Below are 12,386 nucleotides of genomic sequence, written 5' to 3' on the forward strand. Positions count from 1 at the left end.
TCATATAAAGATCATTCAAATTGAAGTTCTAAACTCAAGATAATTGACCCCAAAGTAGGGTACCCGAAACTGCCAATTTTTCAAACTTCACCCAATCTTAATTTTCTTAAATTCTAATACTCGAAATTTGTTTTTATGACTAAGAAATGATGAAATATAACTTCAACTTCAATTATAATTGAAGAAAACACAACCTAAAGGATTTAAAGTCACAAATCTGGACCTTTATTGAACAAATGAAACAATTAGTGGACCAAAACAAAACTTAAAAAAGATCGTATACCAAAATTGAACTAGGTATAAAATAAGTGGACCAAATCTGTAATTTCCTCTTATTTTTATAATACCCTTTAGAATTTGATATATCAACTTAAACACTCACCCCCTTAAGTATTACCAACTTAAAAATAGTTCCTTCCGTCGTGAAGAGAACGGAGAAAATCTTCTAAGGAATCTAAGCTATGTAAGTAAAAATATGTACAGTTTCGATATATTACGTACTGCAATGAATTAATGCAACGAAAGAAATAAATTAATTAATTGATCTCTAATTATGTTTCTGCATGCATATTCACAAATCATTGTAGGCATGGAAAAGTTGGAGGGAAGGGATAGCTTTAAATTTAATAATGAGGAGTGGTTGAAGAACTGAAACAATGAGATGCATCCACTCCCACTACCCTCACAACCAACATTTTTTATGCACAGTAGTGTTGGTTCTGACATTTCTTTGGGTTGGGAGAATAATTCAGAGATGATAACTGGATCGGATCGATCCAAGAGTAATTCAGAGGTGACAGCTGGGTCGGATCGATCCAGGAGTAATTTTGAGGTGTCAAAGCATCCAAAAATGAGGCTTCCTTAATTACCGAACTATATCCTCGGTAGTGAGTGCTTGGAGATGAAAACTGGGTTTATCAATTTATATAGTAATTTAGCATCCCTTTTATTTATTTTCCTTTTCAATGATGTGGTTCATTCATTGTTTAGTTAGTGTTGAGTATATATATATTGGTTAAAAAATGAACGGTTCAGATCAACACAAAATGACTCGTGTATGTCCTAATAGGATATACTTTAACATAAATAAGTTGAGGTATACTTTATTATTCTGTATTTTTCTTAAAATTGGTTTTGCGCTCAGTGGCTTTGATTAATTTGTGCAATCAAGTTTTCATGCTCATATCACAATGAAGGAATAATGCTAACCATCTAAAGCAAATTAATGTCATAGTGTGGATCCTCGGTATTTTGCTTTGCGAATGATACATTGAATATAGTTAATTATTAAATTAGTGTAGATCGAGGATCTAAGATATTCTATTATACCCTGTAGGAAAGTATTGCGCCAAGTATTTGGTGTAGTTTTTAGGGTACGTAACTAAGTATCGGAATGGGGATTAGGTTAATTCATTTAGGGGATCCTATATCGATCATGATGAATTTGTTTTTGTACAATGAATGAATGACATATAATCACATCTAATGATAGAAACTCTATAATCTATTAGTGGAAAAGTGAAATCGTCAAGATGCAATTAAATGTAAAAAAATAAAGGGCAATGTTAAGGTGCCTTAATTTTGTGTCATAATGATTAAGGCTGGGTTTTTTTTTCCTGACCAACTGAAAATTACTGACTATCGACCGATTCTGATATCAATAGTTCGGTTGGTTTTCATGGAATTTTGATATCGGTAGAATTAACAAATCGTACCGGTAAACTCGGCGTCAGAAACGGTCTGTGATGTCCCAGACCATCGGTGTTCCAATACCGATCGGTGACCGACCCTCCTCCTTTCTCTCCTTCTTCTTCTCTTCTCTGGTTCTACTTTTTCTTCTTCTTCTCTTCTTTTCTTTGCTTCTTCCCGTGTGTCTGCTTCTTCTCTTCTCTTCCTCCCGCTCAAGTCTGCAACATCGTCACCGCCTCTACAAGTCGTCGCCGCCTCTGCACCACCTCTCAGTCTCTCAGTCTCTAGAAACCAGCAACCCATGGGTCACCTCCATCACCTCCACTTCCTCCACCACAAATGACCACCACGACGTCTCCTTTCTCTCCATCCTTCTCTTTCTCTCTCTCTCTCTGCAAAATTCGGCCATCACCATCCACCGATATCGACCGACATTGAAACAGGCGGAAACCGATTGCTGGCGGTACTGTCTCTGTTTTTTGGCATTCCGCTGGTGGCAGTTCAGGCCAATCGGTTCAATTACCGAACCGAAACCACCCTTAATAATGATATGTCAATTAAAACTTTTAATATTGTTAAATGTAAGTGTATGTCATCTAATTGTTGTACGTATGACATAATTTTCTAATGACGAAAAACTATATTTTTTACACGTAATGATCTAAAAACCCACTACACACACTCTTCAATCATAAACAAATCCATCAAATTATAACTAAATTATCAATACGGTCCAGTTTATAAACAAGCGTTCCAAGTTTCCTTCTCTTAGCATTCAAACACTTATTGTAACTGTTTGTTAGTTATAAGTATGAGTAGTTGTAACTCTAACAGTGACCATCGTATTTTTATGTATTACGATTGGTTCAAGTTTTGGAGGTCTGAGAATTAATGAGAAATCAATATAGCATTCCCACATTTGGCAAGTACAGAAAAGACAAATCAATTCCAAGCCTAAGAGAATCTGATGCCTTTATTGGGGGAAAAATGAATCCTAACTTATTACCCTACCAACTCTTGGGAAAATATTTGTTGCTTCTTTTTGGACAAAACTAACCTTATTATTATTTCAAAATAAATAATAGATGAGGATATAATTGGAAAACAGACACTTTTCATTTCCAATTCCTAGTTTACTTTTCCAAGAGTACCAAACACATGAAGGAAAATTTCACATTTCTTTTCCTTTGGAAAATGCAAAGGAATTGATTTCTTGGTAAATCAATTCCATTAACCAAACGGGCCCTATTATGTGTATTGTTTTTTTGTAAATGTGTATTAACATTTACAAATAACATGCAAAGAAACATAATGCAAATTACTATTTTTTAACGTATATTACAGGAGTTGTAACCGACTGACAATTCAATTACAAGCAGAGCATTATTCAAAATTTTGTGTGAAACATTTGAATGCGCGCCCACAGCGTTCTACCAGACAACTAAAAAGCGAGCCGTGCATGGAATTGGGGAAATAATTTTGGAAAATAAGGCTATATATAAAATGCATCAAAATGTTTGATCATTACATCTAGAACACCTAAATGGGCATAGCAAACCTTACCTGAAGAAAGACGTGTGCGAAAGGCACATTGGCTATTGACTGTGAGTCTGTGAGACCCAAATTGTTTTTTGTTTTTTTGGCTAGGTGAGACCCAAATTGTTAATTGGGCTAAATTGAACGAAATGCTTCGGCTATTAAAGAAAAAAAGATTGATTTGCAAGCGGGTGGTAAGAAGCTTCAAGCTAGCTAGCTAGAGATGCAACAGCTGGAATATTAAAGCAAGAATAATGGATAAGCTTAAGGAATTAATTATGCAACATCAATAATAATTAGGTATTATGATATGTTCATGTAATTAGATCATCGTCCTTCCTAGTCCTATTTTATTTTGTTCTATAGAATATTTTAGGTTTAGGTATTGACTATATACATATTCTAGAGCTTATCAATCCTTATAGTTTGGGCAGCCTAATCTGAATCTGATTCTGAGGCACATCCCATACACGTTGCATAAAAGTCCGTGTTTGACTTACTACTTCAAAAATAAACACCTCGACTATTCATCAACTATCTTATATAAAAACAAGGAATATAAATTCTCCAAATTTAAAAAAGAATAAATTAACAAATTTCCTTTTCTTTTGACCCATATTACGCGTTAACATAAATAAGAATGCCAATGGATGTGGTCCACTGCAACCCCACTCCCGTTTCAATCAAGGCTTCCATTTATTTTAAGATATTAATTCAATTAGTCCTCAAAATTCATTAATTAATATGATTAATTAACTAGCAGTCCCGTCTCTGTCAACATTTCTATTCAAACATGCATGAGCTGTGTAAAATCCTCCCTGGTCAAAGAAGATAGCTACATATATATGTTTGATAAGTGAAAATATTATCTAAGGATCGAACCTACCTAGCTAGAAAGATGTAAGAATATGCATAGAATTAACTAGTAATAAAATTTTGTATGTAAGTAAGGTTGATTTATGATTTGGTCAAAACCGAGTACTATTGCTAGATCATTTGATAGAAATGTAAGCCCCAAACTAATATTTTAATTTTTTGAATCTTGACTAGCGTGGATATAATTATTTATAACAAATAAGAAATTAAAGATGTTATATGCCAAATTATTTGATATACAAAAGTTCAAGTAATAATTGATATCTCTGGCATTACTTTTATTTGTTACATTGTCAGCATTATTGAACCCTTAATTATATTTTCTCGATCCGCTGACTAGTTTTCATCACATATGCCTATACATATCGATCATAATTTATAATCTCATCCCCTTAGCCCTTACAGACCAGCAAAAGGCAACACACACTAGTGCTGGAAATGGTTTCCTCATCAAGATTTCTATCCTTCTTTTCTCCCATTTTTCTGCTACTCATCATCACTCAATTAGCCCTTGCTCAACCACGTTTTCTATACAAATTCTGTATAAACAACAGAGGAAACCACACCACCAACAGTAGCTACCATAAAAACCTCAATACCCTTCTCACCTCCCTTCCCTCTACCAACGGCAATGGCTACGGCTTTTACAACTCCTCCTACGTCAGCCAAGACTCCCCCAACGACCAAGTTTATGCAATCGGACTCTGTAGAGGAGATGTCAATGTCTCCGATTGCCGTTCTTGCCTTAATGACTCTACACATGCTCTCACACAGCTCTGTCCCAACCAGAAGGAAGCTCTTGGTTGGTACGAAAATTGTATGTTACGCTACTCAAATCGCTCCATATACGGTGTCAAGGAAATTTTTCCAGCTTTCTATAAATGGAACCGACAAAACGTAACCTCCTCAGGTGTTGATGGGTTCAATCAAGAGCTTAGGACCTTACTGGAAGGCCTGAGAACTGAAGCTGCTGCTGGTGGTTCTCTTCGTAAGTTTGCAATCGGAAACAGAAGCGCTCCGACTTTTCAAACAATATATGCACTTGTGCAGTGCACGCCGGACCTGTCGGAGCTAGAGTGCAGCGATTGCTTGGATAGTGCTTTTGGAGATATCCCAAACTGTTGTAACGGAAAAATTGGTGGGAGAGTTATCAGACCCAGCTGTAACTTTAGATATGAGGTCAACCGCTTCTTTGACCCAACAACTGTCGAACCACTGCCTTCGCTGCCACTGCCACCACCACCAATATCTCCTCCTCCACCATCAACCAACACTAATACCACAATTTCAGGAGGTACGTATATATACATGTCCCATATTGCATTTGAAGTTGCAAAACATTGGGTTTTGGTTATGGTAAATTTTGGATGCGCCCTCCAAAAAATTCATATTCTTCTGTTAAAAACTCTTGTTATTTTTTTTATGTGTTAATATTTTATTTTTTCTTTGCATTAGAGGGAACAAAATTCTGAACTTAGCTTAACTCTAACCTATTACCCTACCAACCCTATTATCCTATGGAACTTTAGGACTTTGAATTTAGATCTCACCTGCTAAATAAAATGTCATAAGATAATATATAGTCTATAAAATATCAAATTCAGTAAATTAATGGAAATTTGGGCTACGTCCTAGTGATCCCACCATATTCATCAATTCTTCTTATAATAAGTTGTCGATGTTGTTGGATCTCAAACTTTATTAATTTGATCATAACTCATGATTAATTCATTTATTAATTTTTAGCTACTGGATATGGATCACCTAATGCATGTATATTGAGAACGCTTTAATCAGAGAAGATTTCTGGTTTTTGCAGGATCAAAGAATAACAAATCTCGGACTATCATCATTATTGTTGTGCCAATCGTTGTTTCTCTAGTACTAATTATATCTATCTATATTTGCTTAAGAAAGACGAAGGCAAAACCTGAAGCACTTCAAGGTATTGAAACTAAATCAACTTTATTGAAGATTTACATTTCATTCGATTTGGCGAAGCCTAAACGAACTTTTTTTGTTAACTTGTTCATCAGGCGAAGATGTAGATGAAATTAGAACTGCGGAATCCTTGCAATTTGACTTTGAAACCATAAGAGTTGCCACAGATAATTTTTCTGAAGCAAATAAACTTGGACAGGGTGGATTTGGTTCGGTTTACAAAGTAATCATATATACAAACATTATACATATATATACATGAGCAACATTATTTATGTTCAATAATTAGATACATTACGTTTCAAATTCCTTGAATGCAATTAATATTATTCTTTTCATTTGTCTGTTTTATTTTGATCTTTTTTCAGGGTAAACTTTTCAATGGAGAAAATATTGCAGTGAAAAGACTCTCTATGAATTCTGGACAAGGAGATTTAGAATTTAAAAATGAGGTCTTGTTAGTGGCCAAGCTCCAACACAGAAATTTAGTTAGGCTCCTAGGTTTTTGCTTAGAAGGAAGTGAAAGGCTTCTTGTTTATGAATTTGTCCCCAATGCAAGTCTTGATCACATCATATTTGGTATGGCTAAAATTCTAACTTTTTTATAATTAGCATTAAAAGGGTATTTTACATTCATTTGTTTGGCATGCAACAAACACCATATATAACCGAAATCTTATTTTGCATGAATATATAGACCCAAACAAGCGTGCACAGTTGGACTGGGATAGGCGCTACAAAATTATTGTAGGCATTGCTCGAGGGCTTGTTTACCTTCATGAAGATTCTCGCCTTAGAATTATTCATCGTGATCTCAAGGCTAGTAACATTTTGATAGATGAGAAAATGAACCCCAAAATTTCAGATTTTGGTATGGCAAGATTGTTCGTGCTTGACCAAACTCAGGGAAATACCAGCCGAATCGTAGGGACCTAGTAAGTACCCCAACATTCTCTAAGGACTTGTTATTTGTTTTAAACTATATATATATATATATCAAAAGTTTCACGAATCTTCATTCATATTAGTTAAAGTTGGCCTTTCTTGTTGTTCGTGTGCAGCGGATATATGGCTCCAGAGTATGCCATGCATGGACGCTTTTCTGTTAAGTCCGATGTTTATAGTTTTGGTGTTTTAGTTTTAGAAATAGTAAGTGGACAGAAAAATAGTTGTTTCCGCCATGGTGAGAATGTGGAGGATCTTCTAAGCTATGTAAGTAAAAATATTTATAGTTTTGATTTGTTACTACAATTGAATACAACGAAAGAAAGAAGTTTATCTCTAATTATGTTTCTGCATGCAAATTCACAAATCATTAATTTCAGGCATGGAAAAGTTGGAGGGAAGGGACAGATTTAAATCTCATAGATTCCACATTGAGGAATGGTTCAAGAACTGAAACAATGAGATGCATCCACATTGGACTATTATGTGTGCAAGAAAATATAGCTGATAGGCCAACCATGGCTTCTGTTGCTCTAATGCTTAATAGCTACTCTCTCAGTCTCCCAATACCCTCAGAACCAGCATTTTTTATGCATAGTAGTGTTGTTTCTGACATGTGTTTAGGATGGGAGAATAATTCAGGAGAGACAACTGGGTCGGATCAATCCAAGACTGACTCTGTCAAAGCGTCGGAAAATGAGGCTTCCTTGATTACCGAAGTATATCCTCGCTAGGTACGTAGTGATTGAAGATGAGAACTGGATTTATGAAATTATAATGTAATTTAGCATCCCTTTTATTCTTTTTCCATTTTAATGGTTTGGTTCATTCATTGTTTAAGTAAGTGCTAAATATGGTTTGTGTTTGCCTTGAAATTCACGGCCTATATAGGCTTAATGGAAAGTCAGACTTCTTTTGTTGTATGGGACTGTGTCATCACTCAGCCTAGAATGTTCCAAGTTGAAAATGAATAATGGAGTTGAATGTACAAATATAATCAAACTACGGAGCGACCGAGGACTCGCCATTGAAAACTATATGAGAGCAAATTTGCTCAGCATCTTGTTTTAGTTTAATATCACCACCTATCTTAATATATGTCATATGTTCTATAAGCTAACCATAGTTAATTATAGAATAATTAAACAATAAAAAATACTTATTTGTTATCCCAAAAAGTTTAATTAGTTTAGGATTAAAAAAAAATGCCGCTATTCGGACTCAACTTTTTTATTAGTAGCGCCAACACACTATTTGTTTGGTAAAAAACAGGCATTTTTCTTGCTTATAATTTTTTGTCTACAAATTTATATTAACATTAAAATTGCTAAAATCAAAATAATTAAATAAATATGCATATTATTTTTGTAGGTATATTATAATTTTAATGGTGCAAATAAAATATCATAAATAATAATCAATATAAAATTAAGGATATATTAGGAAACTAAAATTTGTAATTAATAGGCCCAAGAACTTTCATTCAGTATAGTTTTGAAAAGCAGGTGGATAGCTGCTTTTCAAAATTGTAGTGAATGACCTAGAATAGTGAGACACTACATTTTTTTATTTTTTTTTTACTAAATACCAAAATTTTTGTGAGTGACCTAGAATTGTTATACACAACAGCTTTTGGGTGTCCAATAACAATTTCAAATGGGCCGCGGGCCCTTAATCTTATGTGGCAAGATTAAATAGTATAATTCATCTTACCCAATTTCTCTTTCAATTTCTTCTCTTCAACCCTCCCAATTAGACCTGACAAATGGGTCAGGTGAAGCGGGTTTGGGTCAAACCTGACACGACTCGTTAGCAATAATGAGTGAACCCGACTCGACCCGTTAATCAACGGGTGGCAAAAACATCAACCTGAACCCAACCCGAAAAATAACGAGTATACACGACTTGACCCGTTTTTACCCTTTAAGAAAAAAATATACATTTTTTAGAAAAACAAAAAAAAACTTGAATTAAATATGCTTTATGTCATAAATAAATACATTTTATCACATAAATAAATATATTTATTACATAAATGTATATTTTAAATATTTCACATAAGAAATATCTAAGAAATGTACAAATTAAATGATAAATCTCATAAATAAAAATATATTTATTCCTTAACGGATCATATTGGGTACCCGCGAATTGACCCGATCCGACCCGTTATTTTAACGGGTTACTAATGGGTGACACTGATATCAACCCGGCCCGATAACCTCGAACCCAAACCCGTAAATTGATATCTGCCTACTTAATCAATCTTGATCTCCATGTAAATTGAAATCCTTTTTCATTCTTTGATGATATTCATGAAATGGATCTGATTGAATTTTCACTGTGATATGAATGATATATATCATTTCGATTTGCCTGATGTTTTAGGGAGTTTCCTGGTGTTATTTTGATTGTTTTGTTGTGTATGAATGTATTTGGCAGATAATTAGAAATGAGGCTGACGTTCACAAAGTTGTTGAGCAGGCTCTTCGCGAAGAAAGAGATGCGAATGGGTCTTAATGTCGCTAATAAGACCACCATCTTGTACAAGCTCAAGCTCGGAGAAATCGTCACCACCATCCCCACCATTGGTCAGCCTCGATTCCTTTTAGTGACTACGACGGCACCAGCATCGGCATATTCTGGTTTGAGTTTAAGATCGAAGATCTGAACGCTGACGGCAAAGCCTAGGGGTTTCAGTTTCAATGCATTTAATGAAACTGAATTTGAGTTCACTGAAACTGAATCAGGTTTACAGTTTCAGGATATTGATTTCAGTTTTTAGTGAAACTGAATTCAATTTTTAGAGAAACTATTTTTAGTGAAATTTTTTTTAGTGAAACTGAATTCAGTTTTTAGTGAACTGAATGATGTAATTGTTTTTGTTTTGTCAAGTAATGGTGTAATTATAATTTTTTTCTCGTTGAAAAATAATGATGTAATTATTTGTGTATATAGTACATCATTATCAGTGTAATTAATTAAACTGTAATTAAATTGCGTCAGGAGGGTCATTTAGGAAGTATAAATTATAAGAGGTTTTGAGAGAGTTTCTAAATAGATGGGAGTTTAGGCAAAGTTTTTAGGTTGTTAAGGGGTTTTAAATTACGGACTACAAAATTAAAGTACCTAGCCTTACCCTATTTTATATCAAAGATTAAATTGAATTAGTCTTCCAGGCGTCTGGTAACTGGTAGGAAGCTTCAAGCAACCTAGAGATGCATGCAACACCTGGAATATTATTATTAAAGCAAGAATAATATATTTATTTATGAGATAAGTTTAAGGCATTGTGAATTTGTGATGTTCATGTAATTAGATCTCGTCCTTCGATATATCCTGGTCCTATTTTAATTTTTTTTTCTTTTCTACAATATATCACTACAAGAAAAACATATTTGGGCGACCAAACTTTGGGCGACGAACATATATTCGTTGCCCAAAGCAATTTAGGGCGACGAACAAGAAAATTTGTCGCTCAATGTCATAAAGGTTTGGGCGACGAATTACACGTTCCTCGCCCAAAGTAACTTTGGGCGACGAAATGTGTTCGTCGCCTAAACATTAACAACAAATAATTAATTGAGAAATACATTGGGCGAGGAATATACATGTTCGTCGCCCAAAGTGCCTTTGGGCGAGGAAAACGAAAATTTGTCGCCCAAACTTACTTTGGGTGACAAAATATTTCGTCGCCCAAACTTATTTTGGGCGAGGAATATACATATTCCTCGCCCAAAGACACTTTGGGTGACGAAATTATGTTCGTCGCCCAAACTATGTTTGGGTGACGAAATTATGTTCGTCGCCCAAACTATGTTTGGGTGACGAAATTATGTTCGTCGCCCAAAGGGTCATCCTGTTTTGTAATAATGGTTTGGGCGACGAATTGTGAGGTTCCTCGCCCAAGATAACTTTGGGCGACGAAATTTGTAGTTCCTCGCCCAAAGTAAGAATACTTTTTTGTTTACAATTTTATATATGTAATAACATACTATACGATTGTATTTCCAAAGATCATAACCATTCATTTTTTAATTCCCCACTTAAGGATCATCCATGCAAAAAATTAGCTCAATCGGAGATGTAGAAGTTAGGTAACGGTGGTTGAACTTATGAACGATTGTAAATTTTGTAATACGAATCGAAGTATGAGATGAATTCCGATTTAGCCGATTTTTTGCAGGGATGATCTTCCAGTATAAACGAATAGAATGAACGGTTCCGATCGTTGAAATCACATTGTAGTCTTCACAAATTGTTGAATAACCAAAATTTCTACCCAAAAGTTAATATAATTATACTCTTCAAGTGTATTTGTATGTAGAAGATCACTTTTGTATTGTGTTTTTAACGATCCAAACCGATCATTCCTTAGTGCCTCACTTAAGGATCATCCATGCAAAAAATTAGCTCAATCGGAGATGTAGAAGTTAGGTAACGGTGGTTGAACTTATGAACGATTGTAAATTTTGTAATACGAATCGAAGTATGAGATGAATTCCGATTTAGCCGATTTTTTGCAGGGATGATCTTCCAGTATAAATGAATAGAATGAACGGTTCCGATCGTTGAAATCATATTGTAGTCTTCACAAATTGTTGAATCACCAAAATTTCTACCCAAAAGTTAATATAATTATACTCTTCAAGTGTATTTGTATGTAGAAGATCACTTTTGTATTGTGTTTTTAACGATCCGAACCGATCATTCCTTAGTGCCTCACTCAAAGATCATCCATGCAAAAAATTAACTCAATTGGAGATGTAGAAGTTAGGTTTAGCATTTAGGATGTATGAACGATCTTGATTCTTATAATAATAATCGAACGGGTAGATGAACTCCGATTGAGCCGATTTTTTCCAGGGTTGATCTTTGAGTATGAACATATATGAAGAATGGCTCTGATTGTGATAATCACGTTGTGGTCTTCACAATTATTGAAGCTACAAGGTTTTAACGAAAGAGTTGATATAATTTTATTCTTCAAATGCAAACCACTGATTTATATGTAGAACCTTATATGTCGATTGTGTTTTTAACGATCTGAACCGTTCATTTATTAGTTTGTCACTCAAAGATCATTCCTCTAAAATATTAGGTCAATTGAAGATCTAGAAGTTTGGTATTGGAGCTCGAACGTATGAACGATCATGGTTCATAAAAAAATTCAACTTTGGGCGACGAAATGTAGCTTTAGGCGACGAACAGTGCGTTGCCCAAAGTCTGAAATTATGGCGGGATAAAACGGTGCCCTAAAGTCAACAACTTTGGGCGACGAATTTATGTTCGTCGCCCAAAGTCTTTAAATTTATACCCATTTCTGGGTTCACTTCAGTCAGCTCACTCACTCACCTCACCCTTGCAGCGCCGCACCCTCCTCCTTCCCTCAGCTCTCA

At 34.8% G+C, this 12,386-nt stretch overlaps 1 protein-coding gene across 1 annotated transcript; it reads left to right on the plus strand.

Moving 5' to 3' along the window:
- Nucleotides 1-4,516: 4,516 nt before the first annotated feature.
- LOC147298629 (cysteine-rich receptor-like protein kinase 26) lies at nt 4,517-9,501 on the plus strand. The gene is made up of 8 exons (XM_086245225.1): nt 4,517-5,395; nt 5,921-6,046; nt 6,138-6,265; nt 6,411-6,621; nt 6,740-6,977; nt 7,104-7,254; nt 7,368-7,721; nt 9,430-9,501. The coding sequence occupies exons 1-7, from the start codon at nt 4,540-4,542 to the stop codon at nt 7,719-7,721; spliced, it is 2,064 nt and encodes a 687-aa protein (XP_086101351.1). The 5' UTR covers nt 4,517-4,539; the 3' UTR covers nt 9,430-9,501.
- Nucleotides 9,502-12,386: the final 2,885 nt, after the last annotated feature.

This window comes from Dryas octopetala, chromosome 1 (genome assembly GCF_963921425.1).
Source record: "Dryas octopetala chromosome 1, drDryOcto1.1, whole genome shotgun sequence".
Classification (NCBI taxonomy): Eukaryota; Viridiplantae; Streptophyta; class Magnoliopsida; order Rosales; family Rosaceae; genus Dryas; species Dryas octopetala.